A 22,654-nucleotide genomic window follows, 5' to 3' on the forward strand; every position below is an offset into this window, starting at 1 on the left:
ACAGCTATTTATATTCAAGTTCGAGCTGCTGGAAAGCAGACCGCACCTCCTCTATGTTCATAGGTTGCACCTTGCGGCTCTCTCTGGAGCGCACGGCAACGGTGCCGGCGGCGACTTCGCGGTCGCCAACCAGCATAATGTAGTTGTAGCCTTTCTGAATGGCATCTTTAGTACGCAGACCGACGGTTTCTGCTCTGGCGTCGATATCGACGTAGAAACTGGCCTCGTGCAATGCGGACGGCGCGTCGAGGTCTGTCTCTGTGCTCTGAGCAAGTTCGCGGTGGATCTGCTGGCAATACGACAGGTGCGACTCGTTGACCGGGATAATCACAGCCTGACGCGGCGATAACCAGAACGGCCAGTTTCCCTGGTACTCGTCCATGAGCAGGGCCATGAACCGCTCCACAGATCCGAAAACAGCCCGGTGCACCATGATAGGCGTCTCTGGGCCGGCCTCAGCCTGGTACTGCAGTCCAAACCGCTGCGGCAGCTGGAAGTCCAATTGCACGGTTGCAGCCTGGTGTTCTTTTCCCGCGCGGTCTGTGACTAGAATATCGATCTTGGGGCCGTAGAACGCGCCGTCCTTGTCTCTGAGTGCCCAGTTTTGCTCGCCCGCGTGGTTGTCAAGGGCCTTTTTCAGCTCAGACTCGGCAGAGTCCCAGTCCTCTACAGACCCGATGTGTGAGTCCGGTCTGGTGGAGAGCGTCATTCTATACTTTTTAAACCCGAAAACAGAGTAGCACAGCTTGATTAGTTGCAACGAGCGGCCGATCTCGACTCCAACCTGGGCCCTGGTGCAGAAGATATGGCCATCGTCCTGATGGAACCGACGAACACGAGTAAGACCGGTGAGTGCTCCGCTGGGCTCATTGCGGTGCAAGCTCGACCAATCAGATAGTCGCAACGGCAGGTCGTGGTGCGAGCGTGCAAACCGGTCGAAAATAACACAATGGCCCGGACAGTTCATCGGCTTCAATCCATACACCGAGTCGAGAGAGTTGTTCCCCGAGTTGGATTCGACTCTAAACATGTCCTCTTTGTAGTTTTCCCAGTGTCCAGACGTCTCCCACAGCTCCTTCTTGTACATGAGGGGCGATATCACCTCTGTGAAGCCGTGCTTCTGTTGTTGGACCTTCATGAACTGCACGAGCTTGTTGAACACCCTGGTTCCGTGCGGAAGAAAAAACACGCTGCCCGGCGAGCTGGCGTCTACCATGTACAGCTGCTGGCGCGTGGCGAGCTCCAAGTTGGCCACGGACGTCGACTTGGCCGCACTGTAAAAACGTTTAAACATTTTCTAATAAAAAATTATGTACATAACTCGTCACTAATTACACTAGTTGTCGCCCTTGGCAAGCTCCTCCTTGCGCTTTCTGGCGATATCTGCGCGTCTCTGTCTCTCTTTCATTTCCTCGTCGCGGCGCTCGAGCTCCTCGACCCACAGTTTTTCTCTCATTCTGGCCTTCTCAATGGCCAGTTCCTGCTCAGACTTGTTTTCTCTGAAAGAGCGGTCAAAGTAGAACGATCCGGCCACAAGCGCCACCACGGTCAGTCCTTGTAAGCCCACACGCCACCGGAACCATTTCTGGGCGCTTCTGGCGTTGCCTGTCCGCACACCTTTCGCAGCAAGAGCGACCGCAACACAGGTGCCCAAGCACCCTAAGGGAACAAGCGGCTGCTGTTTGGACCGGAACAGGATCTTTTCGAACGGAGTCATGCTGGTGTTTGTTAGTACTTTATTCGGACTCGTCACTCACTCTTCAAGAGCCACGTCCGCTGACGAGGGGTAGTTTTCAGATGCCATGGTATAAAAAACAAAGTTAAGATAATAATTAGAGGTGGTATTTTTTTATACAATTAATTCCGGCCGTGGCCAGTGTAGCTGTAGTCCTTCGGACTTACCACAAGTCCCTTGCCCTTGACGGCACCGCGGTAGATGGTTTCTATGATATCGATAAGCTCCTGTTTGTCGCGAACAGGGAAGTTGAGCTTGTTGTTGTTGCCTGTGCCAAAGTCGCACATCATGTGCTTGTTGCGGTAGAAGAACATCACCGTCATCGGGTCGTACAGCTCGTACATCTCGTTGAAGTCGGGAACCTGGTCGATGTCGCACAGATAGACAACGGCAAACTGGCTGATCTTGGCAGAAATCCCGTACAACAGCTCGTCCATCAGCATGCAGTCGCGGTCGGCGTCGCGGCCAAACCGGATCACCACCAGACGGTCGTCCTCGGACAAAATGGCCTGGTCAACGTGCCAGCCCGTTCGAAGGTGCGGCAGAAATACGCTTCCCATGTTTTCACAGATTAAAGGTGCTCCACCTCGCACCGGCTATATTTAAAGGGCGTGGAAATATTTCTACACCACTAACCATCAATTAAAACATGTCCGGCGCACAAGCTTACGACCCTTACAATCCGTTCAACGACGACGCCCAGAAGGAGCAGTCCGAACAGCCGTCCAATAAGAACCTCCACAACCTCCAGAACACTCTGCAGGAAACGGCGGGAATCATGAGAAACAACATAGAGGCAATCAACCAACGAGGAGAGGTTTTGGAGGATATCGACACCCGCGCAAACGACCTGAGCACCAACGCTAAGCTGTTCAACCGGTCCGCTAACCAGGTCAGAAAAGACATGTGGAAAAAGAACCTCAAGCTCAAATTGTGTCTGGCCGCAGTCATCTTCATCTTGCTCGTGGTGATCATCGTGCCAATCGCTATTCACTTTAGTAATTAGACTACTTAACACGCTCCAATAGTTTGTACGTACTCTTACTCCGCGGCTGTCTCCTGCGCGGTGGCGTTTTTCGTGACAAGCTCGATGATCCGCTTGATCACAGGAATGTTCAGCCACGCAGGCACATACGCCTCCACCCGGTGGAATGGCCGTAGCTCAACGTCTCTGAACGGATCGCTGAACCGTCCGTCCGGATTCAGTGGCTCGAAGAAGTCCTTGTTGCCCCCGTTGCCTGTGTCGTTCTTCACCCGCTCCGCAAGATACGTCGTCACGGCCGGGTCCAGTGGAACCTCGTAGTCCGCAACAGAGTACTGCGCAATCAGCTTCTGCACCTGCACGGGCCGCAACGAGTGGCAGATCTCAAAGATTATGTCGATGTCCTCAGGCGAATTCTTCCGCAGCTGCAACAGCTTCGAAACTTGCAACAGGTGCGCAAGATACTTGGACCCGTCCGGAATCTGGTGGCCGTTGCACCACTCCTCCAGCCGCGTCACGTTGTAGTTCAGCTGCAATCCACGCTTCCACGACAAAAAGTTCCGCCTCATGATCAGGTCGTTGAAACAAACAGCATCCACAAACTTCAAAAGCTCAATCAGCACCTCGTTCATCACACGCGGCTCAATAAAATACGCCTTCATCGCCCAGTACACGTTGTTGAAGAACGTCAAAATGTCGTCCATCTTGTACTGCTGGCTATGGTTGTTCTGGAACATCTTGCTCAAAAACGGCGAAGACTCTGGAGCAACAAACCCTGGAAGAGCCTGCGCAAGAACAACAGCAGAAATGCACTTCTTCTCCAGATCTTTCTGCAGCTTTCTCATCCACATGTTGTAGATGTTGTACGAAAGCGACTCAAAGTCTTCCCGAACAACAGCAACGAGCTTTAGGTACTCGTCGTACTCGGAATCGCTCATGTCCTTGCTGATCGAGTCATTGGCCAGAATAGTGGACTGTGCATAAGCAACAAACGAGTACAACTCGTGCGTGTTGGTCAGCCAGAACACTCCGTGCTTGATCACATCGTCGTCCTTCAACCCGTTCACAATGTTTTGAATAACTCCCAAAACTTCTCCTAGGAACGCCTCGCTCTCAGAAGTCAGTCCCAAACGCCACATGTCACTCAAAATGATGATAATGATACGGGCAGGGAACAGCACCTCCTTTCTCGTAAGCTCAGACGCCACTGCTGCGTTTGGAAGTCTCAGTCCCCTCAGTAATCCATCAACAATCTCCTTGTGCAAAACTTGAGAGTTTCTAAGCAACGACCAAAGCTCGCTGTTGATAGCCTCTAGATCGAGCTCCTCTCTACTCACAGTAGTAGTGACAATCGAGGCAGGACGTGGGTCGTAGTTGCCATTGGTCTTCTGGTTCAAACCAGGAGAGCCAGGAACACCTCTAGAACGAGCTTTGCTCAAACCAGCACCACCAGTTGCAACTTGGCTTTGCAATTCAGCAAGCTCTTGCTTCAATTGCGTGATAGAGTCGTTCAAAGTGGTGTTCTCCTTCTTCGAGTCTTCCAGAGCTTGTTGGGCGGTCTTCAACTGTTCAATGTTGTCTTGGAGATCTTGCTTCAACTTGGTTTGCTCCTGAGTCAGTTCGTCAACCTTCTGACGTGCAGTCTCGTAATCAAGTTTGTACTTGTTCAAGTCTTCGTTCAAAGAACCAATATGCTCGGTGTGTTTGGAGACAGTGGAGTCGTACTTTTGATTTAGTTCAACTTCTCTGGATTTGGACTCCTGGTGCTGCTTTTGATGGTCGGAAACTTGCGATCTCAAGGCCTCTATCTGGGTCATTAGCTTGGAGTTGTCCTCAATCTTGGAGGTCAAAGACTGTGTCAATTCAATGACCTTATTCTCCAAACTGTATTGCACCTCTTGTAATCTGTTGACCGATTTGGCCTCAGCCTTCATATTGAGATACTCTTTCCGTGCAACTTGACGACGGAAACAGCTCTGTGCGTACAAAACGGCCCACATGGTCTTTTGATAGTTACGTCTTGCAGCCAAACCTCTAGCGGCAGATTGAATCAAAGTAGCCGCGCCAGAAAGTTGAGATTCCCTCAGATGCGATCTATAGAGGTTACCCTTGATGATGGCTTGCAAAGACGCAAGAGACTTCTTTGCAGATGAATACTTGGAGCGAACAGCATGACCTCTGACCAAAGATTGTATCTTGATAGAAGCATTGTTCTCAATCTCACGCCTGATACGTTGTCGAGCCAAGAATCCTCTAGCAAGGGTCTGCGTTTGACGTAGCGATGTCTGTATTTGAGAGTACTGCTTCCGCTGGTGATGTCCCTTGAGGTGTTTCTGGACTATCACAGCAGATTGCTTGATCTTGTTCGATCTGTATTTCTCTAGAAGAGCAAGTATTCCTGCTTTGAAGAAAATCTTAGTCTTTCCGATCTGGTATTTGTGGTCGTCATCGATTGTTGTTTTGAGGATCTTCCTCGTTAATTCAACTGCTTCCTTCTCGCTTCCAGAGCCCTTCAAGTAAGCCTCTTTGTCGCTGGAATGCAAAAGAATCGAGTAGTATCTGGCAAAGTCGGAATAAACAGCCTTCGAAGGGAATCCAGCACACGAGATCTTTATAGTTTCCAAGACACCACAAGCACGCAATTGAGATAACACCATCAGTGGATCGAAATCCCAAGCTTTCTTCTCCTCGTTTGGCTTAATACATCTGATGTAGTGAACATTGGTCGAGTTGATGGTGTTCATCAACTCAATCAACGACGACTTGAAGATCGATCCAAGAGTTGGCTTTCTGACCACCTTCTTTCCTGGCTTAGCCGCAGCTGCAGCTGCTTGCTCAGCAGCTAATTTCTCAGCTTGTTTGTCAACGGTGGCAAGAATCTCAGAAAGCATCGCGTTCTTGGTCTCCTTCAACACCTCCAATTGACCTTCGGAAACGGTATCTCTATTCTTCTCGATGAATCCTTCAGAATCATACGTCACGTCCAAAGCATAGTGGCTGACGATGAACTTGTTGTTACCAAATCTTGGTTTCTTGAAGGATTTGTCGTGAGGAGGCTTGGCCAAAGATTGATACATCTTCTCAATCCAAGAATTGTCATTTCCGGATGGCAATCTTGATTCTTCATCCAACAACGAAAGAATACCCATTCTGTTCTCGATAACGTCGATACATGGTTGGTTGTCGGAAAACTCGATGAAAGACCACTCGATTTCCTCCTTGACGTATTCTTCTTGCTCTAATTTGAAAACGTGCTGAGTGAATTCTTGCTGGAGCTTCTCGTTGGCATAATTAATACAGAATTGTTCGAACGAGTTCTTGTCAAAATGTTCAAAACCGTAGATATCCAGCACACCAATGAACGACTTCACCTTACTTTGGAGTTCAGGTGGACACAGATCGGAATTCACATAGTCAACCAACCAGTCAAAAAGAGAAGTGTAGATATACTTGGCCACAGAATCCCTTGCGACAATAGCCTGTTGGTGATTCAAACTTGACACAATCTTCTCTGATCTAGTGACAATTTGTTTCTTGACGATCCACTTGGCGAATCCCGTTGGATCGATTCCAAGGAGCTCGCACGCCTTGACAAGGCTTGGCTCGTCTGAGGAAAGAATGGCATCGTTTCTGGTCTTGGTGACTTGGATATTTCCAATGTGCAACAGAGCGGACAAAATTCTAAATATTCCGTGTAACTGCTCTTGAGTGATACCAACCAAGGACAGAGAGTCGCACGTCTCTTTGAAATCCTTTGCATCGTCAACACCGGCAATCTTTGGCATCTTACCTTGGTTCAGGTAGAAGAAATCATCGACTGAGGAAATACCAAACTCTTTTTTCGAGGCCTCATCAAGACCTTCGACCATTTGGTAGAAGATGTGGTAGTTTCTCTCGGTGGCTGGTTGGAAAACCAAACGGGACCGCTCCAGCAAATATGTACGGATACTGGCACCGATGATGACCACGTCGTTGTCGAAAAGAATTTCAAGATACTTTCCGAATCTGGAGGAATTGTCATTTCTAGTGGTTTTGGCGTTACCAAAGGCCTCCATGATAGGATTTGTGGCCAAAATCTGTTTCTCTGTATCTGACATGTCGTGGTTGTTGTTATCTGAGTCAACGGACGCGAAGTACCGCATGATGTATTTGGCAGACACGGTTTTCCCGGCACCAGACTCTCCAGAAACCACGATGGATTGGTTTTGCTTATCTGTTTTCATGCACCGGTAAGCATCCTCTGCGATGGCAAACAAATGGGGTTCTTCCTCACCTCGTGTTTTCGAGGCGTACCGTTGGATTCTATGTGGAGAGTACAACTCATCGTTACGTTGGAAAGGATTGATGGCAATCAGCACGATTCCAGAGTACGTATAGATACTGAATTGGGCGTATCTAAGCTTGATCGCGTTCAGAACAGAAGGCTCGTTCAGATGTGACAGCTCTGTCAGATCCTCCACGGTTTCGATCTGGTTTCTCAAAAGTGGGAGTTGCGGGTTGTTTTCTTCCAAGTTGTCAGTTTCGATCGACACATTTTTCTGTCCGTCTTCGCTAACAAGATCGATCATGTACTTGCCGTCCTTCTTGTTGACGGCTTTGACTTCCACGCCCAGCCATCCTGTTTCCTTGTCGGGTATCCAGCAGCGGCTAAAGAGTTAGTAAACAAGATGAAGAAAAAACACTAACGTTCCGGGCTCGAAATGGGTCTCCATGGTCTTCTGCACTGTGATTTCCAGAATATGTGGGGGCCTTTTCTCGGTAAATAAGCGCTGATCGGAGGTGGGGGCCAATATTAGATTAATTGGTGTATTGACAGTTACCAACAAAGAAAATTGAGTTTCAATGCTGGCGATATTTTGATTTAAAACGCGACCTCTGCCAAAATACAAGTCTGGTTCCTAAAAATAATTCAAATCTGTTTCCAATGCCTCCTCGTCCTCACATTGTGGTGGACCGACCGGAGTTCGATTCCAGCGGGTCCCAGTTATCTGTTCCGTCATTCTATGTAAGTCCGCCTTCTACCGGGTACAACACGCCGCAACGAAGCTCCGACAGGTCGGCCTCGCTAGTGAATGTTCTGGGCTCGGATCAAAGACAATATCTGCCTGTTCCCGCTTCCGGAGACCAGGTCTCGCCCGTACGGTCGGCCGATTCGCATCTCAGGACGCCCAGACGACGGCAGCGCGCGGCTTGTTGGCAACTGCATGCCAAATTCGATGAACTGGCCTCACTACTCGCTGAAAACCTCGATAAACGTCTGGACTCCATGGAGGCCGAGAATGGCAAGCTTCTGGAAGAACTAGAATATCGTGCCTCGGAGCTCGACCAATTGAATACAGAGCTCAACGAAAACCTGGACAGTTTGAACGGATATCTGCGGGTTTTGGGAGCAAAAGAAGAAGAAATAGGCCAGTTATACTCGAGCGACGTCTTTAATAACCTAAACGACCTCGACTCCCGTTTAAACGTGGTCAAGCAGAACCTGGACCTCAACAAATCGAAACTGGACACTTTTGACTCCAACCTGCGCACCATAGAGGAATTCAAAAAGTACGAAATCATCAGCAAAGGTGTCCAAAATAATATGCTACTGCTGCTGTTTTGCAGCCTTGTGCTACTAGTGATCAGATTCTACTGATCGGCTCGCTTATGAACTCGTTACGTATGAAATCGCTAACTCTAATTATGTTCCGTGCTCATTCCTCTAAATGGCTATAACAATAGTCCATCTCCTGTTCGCTTAAACAGCTGATGTAAAGACACTTGGACAGAATCTGCGGGTTCTTGTGGTATTTGTAGATTTTGGAGTACTCGATGTTGCGCAGAATGTTCTTGACAATACCACACGAGACCCGGAACTTGTCGATGTTGATCAGCTCGTACTCCTCTCCGGAAGTTGTTGGTCTCTCGCTGTTGATGGTCAAGTCGCTCAGGTCCAGAGCAAGGAACGGAACCATGCCCTTGGATGCTCTGATCTGCTGCAGCTCGGAACGGAAGTTGCCAAAATTCCGGTCGGGACTGCACAAGTCCTTCAATTTCTTGAACAACAGCAGGTCGCCGACATCCATTGCGTTCCACGTGCTTTTGAGCTTCTTAATGATCGTAGAGTTCAGTGCAAGAACTATCTGGTAAACCGTCGCATAGTTTTGCATCTGCAGACAGTTGTTGGCAATGTGGATAAACCGAGACAGCGTCAAAGCACGAAGAGCCACGGACTTGGTCAAGAGAATCTCCGAGATAATCCAGTTGGTGGCCAGGTTGAATCTCAACGTGATCAGACGAAGTCCCGTCTTGGTCTGCTCGTCAAATAGCAGTTTGAGCCACGAGTTGTACGGAGTCAATGGCTGCTCCCAGGTCAGGTCGACCAGCTCGTGCCAATCGATCTCCAAAAGGAAATCGCGTTCAATCAAGGTGAGCTGTTTGGCCAGCTGGCGAGACTCGTGCTCCAGAACAAACGGAACGTGTGTTCCCTTGTACATGATCTCCTCGACTGAAAGACCTGAAGGAACCTGGAGTCCCTTGCTTGGCGTGTTGGAGAGAGACTGAATGGTAAACTTGGAGATGTTGCTTGCGACAGAACCGCGTGCAACCGAAAACCGGAACGGCGTTGGAGTGGCCGACTTGCGCTGTGCTGGCTTTGCGGTCGATGCTGGTTGGATAAATAAATCACGGACTTTCTGTTCGAGCTTCATTTCGTCCAGACTCTGCTGCGAGTCGTGGGATTGCTCGTCGTTCAATCCGTACACCACCTTTGGCTGTTGCCCGCGAAGTTTCAGTAATGCATGGTTGATTGGGTTGTCTGAATGGTGTTCGTCAGGTAAGGCGGCCAGTTCTGCGATGGCGTTCACGGAAAGTCCCGGGTATGGAAGCAGACACGAGCCAGAAAGAAAGATGGATGCTGTTTTGGTGTCGCTCTCGAAATCGTCCTCGAATGGTAGCGACCATCCAAAGAATGGGAGCTCGTAGAAGTATAGCGAAGGTTGTTCAGAAACGGTCTCGATGGACTGGACTTTCTCTAGAATTCCTGGCTCGTCAAACTCCTTTTGGTCCTCATCATCTCCTCTCAAATTGGAGAAAGAAAGCTTCTTGCGAAGAAGATGAGGTCCAAGGGACCGACGAGACCGACGCGAAGACAGGTCGGAGTCGTAAGACATGTACGATTTGGCAGATCTGACCGACTCTGATTTGATAGAGCTGTGTGCCGGTTGGCTTCCCTCGTCCAAGATTTGCTCCATGTCCACCTCCATCACCGTTCCCTCGGCAAATGAAGACCAGTTCATGCTCACCGAAGGCGTGCGGAACGACCCGGCCGACTGGTTGATGGCATTGAGAATCTCGTCAGTATCGTCGAGATTGCGTTTTTCCCTTCCCCTGGTTGGAGAAACGTCGTAAACCTCGGCGTTGAATAGATCGCCCGAATCCCGTTCGCTTTGCAAAACGGTGCGTCTGCGACCTTGGCGGCGCTCCTCTGCTCTTCCTTGATATTGTCCGAACTCTGAAAGCACTCTCGAGCTCAGTAAGTCGACATTGTCTCCCGTTAACAGTGGAACCTCGCTCACCACTGGTTTTTCACGAACAACTTCTGGCTTACTGAACAGATGGAACAGTTTCCGAGGCCGTCGAGCTTCCACCTGCTGTTGTTGTTGTTTTGGCTCGACCAAGAGCTTTTTCAGCGGAGTTGTTGGAGATATTTTATCCACCTTGCTTTCTGTAAACACATCCACTTTTCCATTGACACAGAACCCGTTTTCTTTGTCTTCCAGGTCGATGAGCTGGCTGAGCTTGCGGACTCCTTGGATCGGGGTGGCCTTCACGCCGTCCAAAATCTCGTCGTAAACCGAAGACCGTTTTGCTAAACAATTAAGCGATGCCTTTGGGTGCAAGATGGCTCCTTCGTCAGCAACTCCGATCCGGCCCTCCACCACAGACAAGATCTGCGACCTACGCACGTTCTTGTCTCTGAGATGTTGCAGTCCAAGCATGCTGAACCGAAGATTGCGGGGGTTTTCGTGCGCATCAATTCTGTCAACAACGATCTGGACACGATCGCCGCATTCCCAATAAACACAGCACATGTTGGCATAGGACTTCTTCAGGTCCAGAATCACCTTCGTAGAAAGCGAGTCCTCTGGTCCGCACCATTCCGGCCGAGTGGCTATCTCGTTTAGTCCTCCGCAGAAAAGCTGTCGAAGACGTCTGTCTTGAACAAAATCCGGAAAATGGTTGAGAAGCCAGTGACGAAGCGTGACGAACGTTCGCACCAGAATGGCAGAGTAAAATGCAGGAAGGTCTTTTGGTTGTGTGTGGGATGTTTTTATGGTTTCGGCATCGTTTTCGTCTTGTTCGATTGTCTCTGAAGGTTGAATGTTGTTGGCTCTTTTTAAAGCCCACGATAGTCGACATAGTAAGAGCTCTAATAATGGTAGAGAATCAATAAAATCCCTGTATGAAAGAAAGAAGTCAACAAGAAGTTGATAATCGATCGAGTCCGGAGACGTCAAATGACAAACAATCGATTCAATGGTTCCCTCCTTAAGTCTGTTGTTTTGGAAATGTGCTATTTCCGACTCCATAGGCGTCGGAAACAACAACGAATGGTCGAACAGAGGCTCGTTCTCTTGGAAATTCTCCACCAGCGTGGAAAACATGGCGAAAGAACGATAGTTGATGGGATGGTACAAGTCGTTAGTTGAGCTTTATTTTGTTTATATTTTTAATGTTTATCTTTTCCCAAAAAAAGCCCACTGTGCGCCGCGACGCCGTACTGCCACGAACTTTTTTTTTTCTTACCTTTTACACTCTTCATACGTATCAATCAATTCATTCCTACTTACTCTGGCTTCTGAAGCGCGATTCTAACAGCCTTCCATTGAGTGTAGTTGTCAAGAGCCTGGGCTCCCATCTCACGGCCAATTCCGGACTGCTTGTATCCTCCAAATGGAACCATCTGGTGGAAGTCGTTGTAAGTGTTGATCCACACAGAACCAGCCTCCAACTTGTTGGAGACGTAGGTGGCGGTGTCCAGAGACTTGGTATGCACACCAGCAGCAAGTCCGTACTCGGAGTCGTTGGCCAGCTCAATCACCTCGTCGGCAGTCTTGAACGGAGTCACCACGGCAAATGGTCCAAAGATCTCCTCCTTGTAAACCTTCATGTTTGGCTTCACATCGGCGAAAATGGTTGGCTTGACAAAGTATCCCTTGTTTCCAAGTCTCTCACCACCGGTGACCAACGTGGCACCCTCGCTGTGAGCGCTGTCGACATAGCCGAGAATCTTGTTCAGTTGCATTTGAGAGGTTTGTGCACCTTGGAAAGTGAGAAGATCGAATGGGTCTCCAACCTTGAGGGTCTCAGCAGCGCTCTTGAACTCCTTCAACACCTCGTCGTAGATACCTTCTTGAACAAACACCCTGGAACCAGCAGAGCACACTTCTCCAGAGTTGTAGAAAATACCTGCAACCAGGGCCTTGACAGCAACCTTGACGTCAGCGTCGTTGAACACAATGTTGGCAGACTTTCCTCCAAGCTCCAAAGTGACCTTCTTGAGGTTGGAGTCGGCAGCAGTCTTCATGATCAATCTTCCGGTGGCAGTGGATCCGGTGAAGGCAACCTTCTTGATCTTAGGGTGCGAAGCAATGGCGTCACCGGTGATCTTACCGAATCCAGAAACAATGTTCACCACTCCTGGAGGAATACCGGCTTCTTTCACCAACTTCGATGCGTACAATGCAGACAATGGAGTGCTCTCTGCGGTCTTCAACACAGTGGTGTTACCGGCAGCAAGAGCAGGTCCAACCTTCCAGGACCACATCAAAAGTGGGAAGTTCCATGGAATGATTTGTCCACAAACACCAATTGGCTCTCTCTTGGTGTAAGTGTGGTGGGTAGCACCAGTGTCAATGTATTGACCGGTCAGCTTGTCTGCCCAACCAGCACACGATCTGATGTAGTTGATGACCAGAGCAACGTCTCCTTGAGCCAATTGCAAGGCCTTACCGTTGTCAAGAGACTCGATAGCAGCCAAGGTCTCCTTGTGCTCCTCCAAGAGCTCAGCAAGGTTGTACAAAGCCTTACCACGAACGGCAGGGTCGACCTGACCCCAGCTGCCCTTAAAAGCAGCCTCAGCAGCATTCACGGCGTCGTCAACGTCCTCCTTGCGGGCCTCGTAGACCTGGCAAATTTCCTCTTCGGTCGAAGGGTTGATAACCTCAAAGGTCTTGTGTTGCCGGGAAGGAACAAATTCATTGTTGATGAACAAACCAGTAGGCTGTTCGTAAGTCTTACCATTAGGAAGGGTGATGGTGGTGGAGAGAGGGTAGGTAGAGTACATCATGTTGGAGGCTCCGATGGTAGACTTGGACATCTTTCTTAGAGAAGCTCTTAACATTTTCAGAATATTGTGGGAGGAGGGGGCAGCAACATATTTATAGTGCGATGCCTCCTATTTATGCAACGTCGCGGGTAGTGACCCTAGTATCGGCTCAGAGGCATCACCTCCAATAGAATTGCTTGCAGACCAGCATGGTTGGCAAAAGTGGGGTATCTAGGGTGTGCAGAAAAAGGGGGGGTTAGAGGAGACTAATTTGGGCACAAAAAATCGGTATGCGCACATCCGGACTGCCCCTCTTAATGCGACCTTTCTCGAGATCCGGGCCGTGGTAATTCGTCAACAAACAGCCTAACCAAATACCTAGGTTATCCTACGCTCTGTTGCCCTAACCCCTAAAACTTGGGTCGTGCGCTGAACAAAATGGTTTCGCCCCGCCGGAGTAGACCTTTTACCCCACTTCGGAGTTTCGCCAGGGTGTCACGCCTACCGATTTTAGTAAGGTTAGACGGCACGGGGTGTGTTTGATGTATTATTAATCTAACTGACGTAATAGGGCCTTTGTTGAGTCGGAACCCGCTATTTCAACCCTGCTTTTTCAAACTCGCCTGGTAATTTGTCCAGCGACTCCAGCTGTTTCAATGTCGCCTCGGTTCCGAACACCTCACCGTTGAAGAAGATCGTTGGCACCCACTTCCGGCCTGAAATGGCGGTGAATTGTTTTTCCAACTCCAAAGCCTCATTGCTTGGCAATTTGTCCAGCTCGACGAATTTCACCTGGTCAAGCACCCCGTATTTCTTGAAAACCGCCGTTGCGTAGTGGCAGTCCGGACACCACGACTTGGACAGAACCAGAAACTTGTTGTCTTGAATCAATTGTTTAGCACTAACCATGACACGAAATTAGTTGTAGTAAAGAAAGTTTTAGCACCCGCGCACCAACTATCTATACGGTAACAAATGACGTGATTGGTGTGGAGCCATGGCTTGCAGTGGCCTTGTGTCGTGGTTACTGGCTTACAAACTGGTAACACACTGTTGAATAGACCGTCTAGACCAACCAAGGGTGCACTTTAGTTACCAACATTTTTAAAAACTTCTCCACCCCCACATTTATTATTTCCCTGTTTTAATTCTACAAACCCCGTATTTCTCGAATCCGTTTCCGTTCGTCCAACCGTCTTTCGTAGCTGATCCACAGCCCGTCCAGATAGTTGATGTTTTCAAACCACGCAATAAGGGTGCTCTCGTACCGCTGCCGCGCAACAGCCTGCGGCCGCGCAACTTTGCGCAAAAACCCTTCGTTCTTCTCCGTCCAGCTCTCCATCGCTTCTTTTTCGTACAGTTTTGTGTATTCCACGGAAAAGGCCTCAATATCCTCGCATTCCTTCAAATTAAGCGTCATCTCCGCAGCGGGCTCGTCTTCCGGCTCGTCGTCGTAAAAAACGTACGGGTACAGACCTCGGTTGACAGGATTCACCCGCAAATCCAACAATTTCAACGTTTTCCGGATTTCGCGCGTGTACGGAATCAGCGTGCCTAGGTCATCGATGCTGTTGCTCAGCAGCTTGAGTTCGCGAAGATAGTGCAGGGTTGAGATCCCCTTGACAGAATGTAGTTTGTTGAAGTTCAAGTCCAGATCCGTCAACATCGGAAACCACTTGCCCAGGTCGGGCAACGTTTCCAGACCCATAGCCGACAGGTTCAGCACCGTCACGTTTGTCATGGCACCTTTGGACGGGAAAACACTCCCACTCAAACTCAGTTTTTGTAGCTTGTACAGCCCGGAAACCAGAATTCCGTCTATTGCGTGCGAATGGTATTTGGCAGAGATCTGCACGACTTTGGTAGGAACGTTCTTGAGCTCGATAACAGGGTTGCGGTCGATCTTGAACACGCGCAGCTCGGGCATCCCTTGGAGATCGATCTCCGAAATATTATTAAAGTTGAGACTCAGTTTCCGCAACGAGCTGTTGGTGCAATGGAAACTAGTCAATTGGTTTCTGTTGGCAGACAGTTCGGTCAATCGGGCAAGCTCGTCGAGTCCTGTGAGTTGGACAATCGCGTTCTCATCAACGTCGAGTTTCTCGAGCAGTTCCACAGACGAGAAATTCACCGTCCCGCGAAGATTGTTGCCTGCTATTGTTAGACTCTGGAGCATCTTGAAGTTCTCCAGCCCTTGTAAAGTGTCTATTTCGTTGTACGAGACGTCCAGCGAATTCAGATTGTAGAGCTTGAGGCCGCGGAGGTTGGTCAAATGACAGTTTCTGAGCTCCAATACCTGCAAATTGTTCAAATTAAACATACTCATGCTGGTGAACAGGTTGTTATTGGCTTTCAGGATCTGAAGCGACTTTGGAACGCCGTCGATATGTGTGAGTTCGTTGTCGTTGGCTTCCAAAACACGCAGATGAGGCACAAACTTGTCCATATCCCGCAGCTTGTCGAGCTTTCTGTCGGAAACATCCAGTTTTTCAACCTCGAGCCAGTCCTGCGACGGATATTGCTCTGTGATGGCGGCAACGAGGTGCGACTTGGCCTGGAAGAAGGACATTTCGTCAAAATCCGAAATCTCGTTCAGCTCGTCCAACGACGCGTCCTCGTCACCGTCGGCTGTGTACTCGTCCGCAGGAACAAATTTTTGCAACCGTTTGTCGTACACCTTTCCCTTGTAGTTTTCGCCGGAGATGAACTTGATTCCCGGCCTATTAGCCGATTCTGATGACACGGGAACAATATGCTTGTCTTCCTTTCCCCGTATTCGCGGGATAGACATCGATTTATCCACCTCGTCACTAACACTCAGATCGAGTTTCTGCTTTAAAATCTCCAAAGACGCTGTCACGTCCGGTCTCGACGGTGTTGGAGAGTCAAACACAGCCGATTCTGTTGACCGTGAAGACTGCGCATCGTCGGTCTCGGTGTAGTCGCTCTCTTCCTCGTTGTTAGCTGGCTGGGTGCGGTTTTTAAGCTTGTTGAACAGTTCCTCCGAGTTTCGCAGCAAAAGCTGCAACGACGCGTGCGAGGCAGATTTCTCAAGCTCGGCAGTCACCTCTGTATGGTCGTCCGCGCCCTCACCATCGATCTTCTTCAACATATCTCTAAATCTCTCTGTGGTATAGGTATCCTGCTTGCCAAACAGTTTCAAAGGAGAAGCCGGCAAAATCGAGTGGTCTGTGCTTCTTCCAAACGTATCCACCGCCGGTGGCTCGCTATCAACCGTGAAAACCGGCGGCTCCTGCAGTTTCTGCTTGAACTGGCCGTCTCTATATTTTCTCCACGCAGCTTCGTCGCCTCCCTCTCGGCGAATGAGCGTGTTGGTCTCGCCAATGCTCAAATAGGGGTCTCTGCTCTCGTCAATAGTGTCCGGCCAATGTTCTTCCTGAAGCACCTCGGGCATCCAGGAGCTTTTAGGGGCCTGCTTGTGTTCCGGAGACGGCTGGTTGAAGTCGGAGTTTAGGATATATTTTTTCCCGTTCCCGCTATCAGAGCCATCCGAACGCGCCAAATAATTATCCGCGTTAACAGAAGCGTTCTGACCCACCAAATCGCTCTCCTGGGTGTACTCAGAGTCCTCCGTATTGAGATCCATTGGTGTTTATTATTATTTTGATAAAAAAAACTGTGTGGCGCATGCAAAATAGAGATCGGCGCAAAATTTGGCAAAAAGAAAAACACTCGCCCAACCTTCGCGGGAGGAGGCGTGGCTGGTGACGAGGGAAATGTTTGTTTATATATTTTTACTTGGGTGAAACAGTAAACAGGATTTAGTTTGCTTCGCTAGAAACATGTCCCGCAATAATTATCTAAGCTCGTCTCCGTCCAAGCTGTTCGACCAGCTGTTTGAAGAGGCTGGTCTTCAGCAGCCGCCGCTTACCGCGACGTCCCAGGCGTCCGGAACGGGATGGACCCCCTTCATCGACAAGGTCTTCACTACAAACAACGACCGGATCCGCCCTCCGATGTCGTCTCCCAGCAAGCTGGAGATCCACGAGGTCCAGATGCACACGCCCGCGGCAGACAAGTCGCTGAAACTGTCGGATTTTTTCATCGATACCCCAACGCTTAACCAATACGATCTCGGAACGCTCTTAGGAATAGAGAATGATAATAAGGAAAACCACCCGCTGTTTGCCAACATGGACACTCCGAATTTCAAAACGCCGCTCCACGAACTCACACATACCCCGAAATTACTGCAAAGCACCAGCGTTAGACGACTTAGTGCGAAAATCAACACTCCTAGTAATTTTAAAACGCCGCTCAAAGAACACCACCAATCGTCTCCGTCCACCATTGTGCTCGCCTCAGCACAGAAACAGCCCGCTACCCAAATGTCGCCCACGCCTGCAGCAAAGTCCCAATTCAAATCGGCTCCGTGTCAGCTGGTGAAATCTGCTTCCAGCATGGAACCTGTGATAGGCATTTTCCAGGACCAGAAACCCACAGCACAGAATACACAACCGCAGCAGCAACAGCAGCGACGGCCCGAGGCAGGCGCGGGCAAGTTCCAGATAATCTTCACAGACATGAACACGCTTAAAGGCAACTACGGAGCAAGAAAGGGGAAAAAGAAGCTTGCACGCACAAGCAGCGCCGGTGAGGCGCTATCCAAGCGCAGGAAATTGGTGAAATACAATTCAGAATCGGCAAAGGACAATCTCAGGACAAATAAGAATTAAAACAATCAGCTTTTATCTTCTTCTTGGACCTTTTGGTCTGTGGAAGCTTGGAGTTGCTGCTGGCTGATCTGCAGACTCTTCGTCTGCAACAATCTCGTCAGGGTCTCCAACTTCAATCACTTTTTTAAACTGCACTCCGTTGCTCTTCAGGTCGTTCAGAAGCCCCTGTTTGCTCGAAGCATACACCATCCGATCGCGCACTTTAGACCCTGACGGACAGCAGTAGATGAAGTAGTACTCGTCAAAGCGGGCAACTGTGTATGTGGGGCCAGACGTTGGAATACTCGAGGCCACAGAAGAGAGCCCCGAGGCTTGCCCGGTACCGTTCAGCTTGAAATGCTCGTCTTCCCCAATGACAATTGTGGCCAATTCACCAGAACTTAGCGACTTTATCTTGCCTATCAAATCCCCGTTAACGTCCATTTTCAAGCCGCTAGAACTAGCACTCACCAGCTGCTGTTTGCGTCTTTCTATTCCGCCCGAGTTAAGCAGTTCCATCTGCTTCACCGTGGCAAGAGTCTCCTCGCTGCTGCTCAAAGGCTTTTCGTCCGAGCCGCGAAGCAAGTCCAATGCGTCACCACTGATCTCGTCTCTATCGTTAATGAACAGAATTGGGTGGAAGAACTCCGCACCAAGCTGTCTGATCACTGTATTTTTCGTAGAAGCGTACAACATCTTGCTCCGAACAGGAGCGTTGTCCAGCACGAACGAAATGAAGAAGAATTTGTGCGCAACGTCCTCGTTACGCACCACCAAATACACCGCGTCGTCGGCCAATTGGCTGTGCAGCAGGTCAAAGTCCGCTTTCAAGTTGCTCGAACCTTGGATCACACCTTTCGGAACAACTTGCTCGTTCTCGATGGCCATTAAAAACGCCCGCGACGTTCCGCTGACGTACTCTTTGAATTCGTTCACGAGCTCCTGGGAGCCTGAAGGTTAGTAATGCAATACGAAGGCAACCACATACAATTTATTCCAGACTGGTTGGACATGCTGTACTATATGGGAATAAAATATTCTGTGTAAGGATGTTTGTTTTTTACAAAGCTACATGATCCAGTCCCAAAGGAGCCCGGTGCGCAAGAACGCTGCACGGTCCTGTAAAGTACACGGCTTTGAAGCCGCCCTGGCAGGTATTATTGGTCGAGACATGATTGTGCATTGGCGGTCTTGTAAAATGCACGAAATACGAGACAGAACACATGGGGTATCAAACGCCTGGTGACAGGCCGTTGACTGCTGCCTCCGTGAGAGTTCACCCCCCCACTACGCAGTGTCACCGGTGGACCCCCCGCAAAAAAATTGAAACTCACCGCAGCCCTCAATTTCTGCCTCCTAATAATCCCGTTTCTGCCACATATTAAAATTTTGTTCTGCTCGGTTCCCTCTGCTTATGGAAAAAGACCTTAGTAACTCGCCCTCCACGCAGCAGCAAGGGTCGTTGCTCTTTTCCAACACACCTTCAGACAGCAGCATGGCTGTGCTGTCTCCCCCAGCTTCCCGGTACGCTTTCGAACCGTCAGCATCGACGGCCGCAATCCCCCCACTAGGAACCGTTCACCCGTTGGATGGCTCGCCCCTACTCGAGCCCAACACCAGTGGTAACTTCGGCTCTTCGGGCTACTTCATCGACAGACCGAGCTCGTCCATTGGCTATGGCAACGAAAACGACGTCCCGGCTTTCGAACCCCAAACCCAACTTGTTCTGCAAGGCTTTACCCAAGACCTGAAAACTTTCACCAACTGGCTCAAACACCTCAATGCCGAGGAGCAGCGCACCTGTATGGACGTGTTTCTTGGTGAAATAAAAGAGGAGGTTTGGCAGTATGTCAAGAGTAAGGTCAACAACACCACCGCCACCCGGTCCACCAATGATCAGGGTTTACTGTTCTCGCCGCCTCTTTCGAGCAGCAACATATACCAGCAGCCGGTGAGGCCGGTTTCGCCGCTGCTGGCGCTCAGTTCGGAGTCTGCCACGCTGGATTCCATTCTCAGCGACGAGCAGGCCAGAGGTCTTTTGGCTCACCCCAAGCCCGTGCACCAGTTCCCGTCGCAAATGAGAACTGGCAACTCGTTGGCAGCGGTGATGGGAGGCGATCCGGTGAGGCCCAGAAGTGCGGGACACGCAAACTCGGCAGGAGGAAAATTCCAGCGGAGTTCTCAGCTCGGTGCGCAGACGAAAGCGCACCAGTCGCAGTCGACGGCCCCGTTGCTGCGTGTTTTCTCGCCGGAGGTTGACCCATCCGGCTTCCAAAGACGCACCAGAGAGTTCATGGAGCCCGCTAGCGTTGGCGGCGAGTTTGGCCTCACGTCTTCCGAATTGGCCGGCTCCAACGCGATCAAGCTTTCCAACTCGCTGAACACCATAACTCACCGGTCCAAGCTCGATAGCAACAAGCCCAAACCTGCCGAGCCAACTACACCTACGTGGAGCAGCGTGGTGGCCAGTTCTGACGAAAGAGGCCGACTCCCAGTGAGCCGCGCCCCACAGAACCAGTCCAGCTCGCTCCCACCAGCCACAAGACTGGCCTCCAAACCCGAACCTCTCAGCAAGAGCACCATCCATTCCCCACAGGCGAAAGCTGCCGGCTCTTCCCACTTGAAATCGCCGTTGAACGCTCCTGTGCCTCCCAAATCGCCTGTTCCGCGGGACATTGCGTCCAGATCTCTTTTGAAGGACATTCCGGCTTGGCTCAAAGCCCTTAGGTTGCACAAATACACGGAGAATCTGCAAAGCCTCAACTGGGCAGACATGATCGAGCTAAGCGACAGCCAATTGGCCGATCTTGGCGTGAGCACGGTGGGGGCCCGCAACAAGCTGCTCAAATCGTTTGCGTTCGTGAAGGAGAATCTACATGACTAAGACTGTATAGTTACCTGCTGGTCTGGCTACCAGAATTTAAAAGGTCACTCAACGTTTCCTGTAGCACGGGCACACCTTTGCACCAATAAAGCAAGAGTGAACCGTTAAATGTCTGCACGCGGTTAACGAAGAATTTGGAACGGGTATCCCGCGACTCCTGAAACTCTGGCACAATAGGGAAAAACAATGTGCCAGTTTTTAAAAAGAAACGACAGGGCAGTGGAGCAGTGCAGTGAGGGAAAAATTTGAGATAGAAACCAGTATTTGGGTTCTTTTTGCGACAAGTTCGACTTCCCAGCGGTTGGTACGTTGACAAAACAACTTCTGTTAAGTTTACTCCGGCGGTGGGCAAATTCGAGTTATAAAAAACAAATCCAAATACACATACGTTCCTGAGTTATTTGAGTTGTTTTTTTGCGTAGGCGAATTAATGGCAACGTTGGAACTAAAATAACCCCTTGATAACACAGGCAACCCAGGCAACCCAGGCATGATCAGTGAGATATTGATTTTGGATCCGTCAGGGTCTCCGGTGCCTCAGTGCATTGGCGAGCTGTTTGATGAATCACAAACGTTGATCACCAGATTCAGCGGAATGACTTCGCTTTGTATTTATTTATCAACCTACACAAACTACACCCTGACACAGCAGCACGACCGGATTGAACGAGTTCCGAACTCGAAAGAGAAGGAACTCGATCATTGTGTTGGACTCATAATTAACACAGACAAAAAGGGTACAAGTGGCATTTTGGACACTCTATCTTTCGAAGAACAGCAAACGCTAGTTGCTAGTCGGTTCCACCATTTGAACTTGGTGGCCATTTGTCAGTCGTTGACCGACTCCAGCACGAAATCCGTTCTTAGTTCCCGGTTTCTACCCGTGTTACGCCACATCTACAAGCACATCCAGACACGTTTACTTCGGGTCCAAACGTGGGTCGGGTTGACTGACGCGGACAAGTATCCGGAGATCAACACTATGGGCGGTATTACCAAGACACAGGTTTCTGCGGAGACCGGAATGAAGAACATCCGATTGTTCAGCACAGATATCCGCTATATCGAGCTTTTAGACCTCCCACATGACGACGAGCATTACAAAAGTTTAATTGCAAAGTGGGGGTTTCCGGCGTTCGAGCTGACGTACGACGAGCTGCTCTACTGTGCGTACTTGATGTTTGACCATGCGCTGATCGGATACAGAGATGATTACCAGACTCCCGGATTTCGAAACCGGCTAATGTTGTTCCTGTTTTACATTCGAGATTACTACAGAAAGGGCAACCCGTTCCACAATTTCAGGCACGCTATTGACGTTATGCAATCCATCAACTACTTCCTTGGCCAACTTGAAAAGTCCGATTTTGAGCTTCGCTTGGAGAAACACGAAAGCTTGGCGTTGCTTTTGGCTGCACTCGGCCACGACATTGGCCACCCAGGAACCACGAACGCATTTCTAATAACGCACAAGACTCCAATTGCCGCCATTTTCGACAACCAGTCGATTCTGGAGCAGTATCACCTGGCACAATACTTGAAAATTATGAAACTGTTTTTCGCAAGAGACGACAGATGTGTGGAGATTGCCAGATGCTCGATCTTGGCTACAGACATGGCCAAACACGACGCCTATGTTCACGATCTGGACCGCTTTGACGAATACGTGACAAGACAGGAGAAGTTACAATTAATTTGCGCAATCCTAATTAAATCCGCCGACATCTCGAACGTGTGTCGTCCTGTCGCCCAGAGCGTGAAATGGGGTTTGAGTCTGGGGAGGGAATTCGCCGAGATTGGTCAGTTGGAAAAGGCACTGAAGGGAGAAGAAACTGCTACGTTGAAACCTCTTCCTGTGCCACTTTCAAAGATAACTCCTGAAGAAGCCATCGAATTTGACCCGGATTTGGACAAGTCACAGATGTTCTTCATCAACAGGTTCGCATTGGAGTTCTTTACCAAGGTCGCTGACAGATACCCCCCACTCGCGTGTCTCTCGCAGGAGCTTCACAAAAATATTGCCCATTGGCAGCTGACAGGAAAAACAGGAAATTGACTTGGTGAC

At 49.7% G+C, this 22,654-nt stretch overlaps 21 protein-coding genes across 21 annotated transcripts; 12 read left to right on the forward strand and 9 right to left on the reverse strand.

The window, feature by feature from the left end:
• Positions 1 to 4: 4 nt before the first annotated feature.
• Positions 5 to 1,294, reverse strand: OGAPHI_007421 (uncharacterized protein; the record flags this gene model as incomplete). Its single annotated transcript, XM_046208816.1, has 1 exon — positions 5 to 1,294. One exon carries the CDS (start codon positions 1,292 to 1,294, stop codon positions 5 to 7), a length of 1,290 nt encoding a protein of 429 aa, XP_046057927.1.
• A 42-nt stretch (positions 1,295 to 1,336) lies between these two features.
• OGAPHI_007422 (uncharacterized protein) lies at positions 1,337 to 1,717 on the reverse strand (the record flags this gene model as incomplete). Its single annotated transcript, XM_046208817.1, has 1 exon — positions 1,337 to 1,717. One exon carries the CDS (start codon positions 1,715 to 1,717, stop codon positions 1,337 to 1,339), a length of 381 nt encoding a protein of 126 aa, XP_046057928.1.
• OGAPHI_007423 (uncharacterized protein) lies at positions 1,716 to 2,310 on the forward strand (the record flags this gene model as incomplete). The annotated part of the gene is made up of 2 exons (XM_046208818.1): positions 1,716 to 1,786; positions 1,878 to 2,310. The coding sequence occupies 2 exons, from the start codon at positions 1,716 to 1,718 to the stop codon at positions 2,308 to 2,310; spliced, it is 504 nt and encodes a 167-aa protein (XP_046057929.1).
• Positions 1,858 to 8,252, reverse strand: OGAPHI_007424 (uncharacterized protein; the record flags this gene model as incomplete). The annotated part of the gene is made up of 4 exons (XM_046208819.1): positions 1,858 to 2,331; positions 2,415 to 2,721; positions 2,781 to 7,335; positions 7,859 to 8,252. The coding sequence occupies 4 exons, from the start codon at positions 8,250 to 8,252 to the stop codon at positions 1,858 to 1,860; spliced, it is 5,730 nt and encodes a 1,909-aa protein (XP_046057930.1).
• Positions 2,385 to 2,741, forward strand: OGAPHI_007425 (uncharacterized protein; the record flags this gene model as incomplete). The annotated part of the gene is made up of 1 exon (XM_046208820.1): positions 2,385 to 2,741. One exon carries the CDS (start codon positions 2,385 to 2,387, stop codon positions 2,739 to 2,741), a length of 357 nt encoding a protein of 118 aa, XP_046057931.1.
• Positions 7,642 to 8,355, forward strand: OGAPHI_007426 (uncharacterized protein; the record flags this gene model as incomplete). The annotated part of the gene is made up of 1 exon (XM_046208821.1): positions 7,642 to 8,355. One exon carries the CDS (start codon positions 7,642 to 7,644, stop codon positions 8,353 to 8,355), a length of 714 nt encoding a protein of 237 aa, XP_046057932.1.
• Positions 8,356 to 8,413: 58 nt separating this feature from the next.
• On the reverse strand, positions 8,414 to 11,365 carry OGAPHI_007427 (uncharacterized protein; the record flags this gene model as incomplete). Its single annotated transcript, XM_046208822.1, has 1 exon — positions 8,414 to 11,365. The coding sequence occupies one exon, from the start codon at positions 11,363 to 11,365 to the stop codon at positions 8,414 to 8,416; it is 2,952 nt and encodes a 983-aa protein (XP_046057933.1).
• OGAPHI_007428 (uncharacterized protein) lies at positions 8,544 to 8,849 on the forward strand (the record flags this gene model as incomplete). Its single annotated transcript, XM_046208823.1, has 1 exon — positions 8,544 to 8,849. One exon carries the CDS (start codon positions 8,544 to 8,546, stop codon positions 8,847 to 8,849), a length of 306 nt encoding a protein of 101 aa, XP_046057934.1.
• Positions 9,264 to 9,683, forward strand: OGAPHI_007429 (uncharacterized protein; the record flags this gene model as incomplete). Its single annotated transcript, XM_046208824.1, has 1 exon — positions 9,264 to 9,683. One exon carries the CDS (start codon positions 9,264 to 9,266, stop codon positions 9,681 to 9,683), a length of 420 nt encoding a protein of 139 aa, XP_046057935.1.
• Positions 9,870 to 10,109, forward strand: OGAPHI_007430 (uncharacterized protein; the record flags this gene model as incomplete). The annotated part of the gene is made up of 1 exon (XM_046208825.1): positions 9,870 to 10,109. One exon carries the CDS (start codon positions 9,870 to 9,872, stop codon positions 10,107 to 10,109), a length of 240 nt encoding a protein of 79 aa, XP_046057936.1.
• A 182-nt stretch (positions 11,366 to 11,547) lies between the features above and the next one.
• Positions 11,548 to 13,104, reverse strand: OGAPHI_007431 (uncharacterized protein; the record flags this gene model as incomplete). The annotated part of the gene is made up of 1 exon (XM_046208827.1): positions 11,548 to 13,104. One exon carries the CDS (start codon positions 13,102 to 13,104, stop codon positions 11,548 to 11,550), a length of 1,557 nt encoding a protein of 518 aa, XP_046057937.1.
• OGAPHI_007432 (uncharacterized protein) lies at positions 11,752 to 13,089 on the forward strand (the record flags this gene model as incomplete). The annotated part of the gene is made up of 1 exon (XM_046208828.1): positions 11,752 to 13,089. One exon carries the CDS (start codon positions 11,752 to 11,754, stop codon positions 13,087 to 13,089), a length of 1,338 nt encoding a protein of 445 aa, XP_046057938.1.
• Positions 13,105 to 13,623: 519 nt separating the features above from the next.
• Positions 13,624 to 13,938, reverse strand: OGAPHI_007433 (uncharacterized protein; the record flags this gene model as incomplete). The annotated part of the gene is made up of 1 exon (XM_046208829.1): positions 13,624 to 13,938. One exon carries the CDS (start codon positions 13,936 to 13,938, stop codon positions 13,624 to 13,626), a length of 315 nt encoding a protein of 104 aa, XP_046057939.1.
• Positions 13,939 to 14,179: 241 nt separating this feature from the next.
• OGAPHI_007434 (uncharacterized protein) lies at positions 14,180 to 16,636 on the reverse strand (the record flags this gene model as incomplete). The annotated part of the gene is made up of 1 exon (XM_046208830.1): positions 14,180 to 16,636. The coding sequence occupies one exon, from the start codon at positions 16,634 to 16,636 to the stop codon at positions 14,180 to 14,182; it is 2,457 nt and encodes an 818-aa protein (XP_046057940.1).
• OGAPHI_007435 (uncharacterized protein) lies at positions 14,262 to 15,275 on the forward strand (the record flags this gene model as incomplete). Its single annotated transcript, XM_046208831.1, has 2 exons — positions 14,262 to 14,293; positions 14,636 to 15,275. The coding sequence occupies 2 exons, from the start codon at positions 14,262 to 14,264 to the stop codon at positions 15,273 to 15,275; spliced, it is 672 nt and encodes a 223-aa protein (XP_046057941.1).
• Positions 16,637 to 16,832: 196 nt separating the features above from the next.
• Positions 16,833 to 17,726, forward strand: OGAPHI_007436 (uncharacterized protein; the record flags this gene model as incomplete). Its single annotated transcript, XM_046208832.1, has 1 exon — positions 16,833 to 17,726. The coding sequence occupies one exon, from the start codon at positions 16,833 to 16,835 to the stop codon at positions 17,724 to 17,726; it is 894 nt and encodes a 297-aa protein (XP_046057942.1).
• A 12-nt stretch (positions 17,727 to 17,738) lies between these two features.
• Positions 17,739 to 18,593, reverse strand: OGAPHI_007437 (uncharacterized protein; the record flags this gene model as incomplete). Its single annotated transcript, XM_046208833.1, has 1 exon — positions 17,739 to 18,593. The coding sequence occupies one exon, from the start codon at positions 18,591 to 18,593 to the stop codon at positions 17,739 to 17,741; it is 855 nt and encodes a 284-aa protein (XP_046057943.1).
• On the forward strand, positions 18,079 to 18,666 carry OGAPHI_007438 (uncharacterized protein; the record flags this gene model as incomplete). Its single annotated transcript, XM_046208834.1, has 1 exon — positions 18,079 to 18,666. The coding sequence occupies one exon, from the start codon at positions 18,079 to 18,081 to the stop codon at positions 18,664 to 18,666; it is 588 nt and encodes a 195-aa protein (XP_046057944.1).
• A 453-nt stretch (positions 18,667 to 19,119) lies between these two features.
• On the forward strand, positions 19,120 to 20,589 carry OGAPHI_007439 (uncharacterized protein; the record flags this gene model as incomplete). The annotated part of the gene is made up of 1 exon (XM_046208835.1): positions 19,120 to 20,589. The coding sequence occupies one exon, from the start codon at positions 19,120 to 19,122 to the stop codon at positions 20,587 to 20,589; it is 1,470 nt and encodes a 489-aa protein (XP_046057945.1).
• On the reverse strand, positions 20,097 to 21,081 carry OGAPHI_007440 (uncharacterized protein; the record flags this gene model as incomplete). Its single annotated transcript, XM_046208836.1, has 3 exons — positions 20,097 to 20,454; positions 20,604 to 20,879; positions 20,978 to 21,081. The coding sequence occupies 3 exons, from the start codon at positions 21,079 to 21,081 to the stop codon at positions 20,097 to 20,099; spliced, it is 738 nt and encodes a 245-aa protein (XP_046057946.1).
• On the forward strand, positions 21,080 to 22,645 carry OGAPHI_007441 (uncharacterized protein; the record flags this gene model as incomplete). The annotated part of the gene is made up of 1 exon (XM_046208838.1): positions 21,080 to 22,645. One exon carries the CDS (start codon positions 21,080 to 21,082, stop codon positions 22,643 to 22,645), a length of 1,566 nt encoding a protein of 521 aa, XP_046057947.1.
• Between the last annotated feature and the right edge of the window lie 9 nt (positions 22,646 to 22,654).

This window comes from Ogataea philodendri (assembly GCF_020536065.1).
Source record: "Ogataea philodendri strain CBS6075 chromosome Unknown scaffold12, whole genome shotgun sequence".
In the NCBI taxonomy this organism is placed as follows: domain Eukaryota; kingdom Fungi; phylum Ascomycota; class Pichiomycetes; order Pichiales; family Pichiaceae; genus Ogataea; species Ogataea philodendri.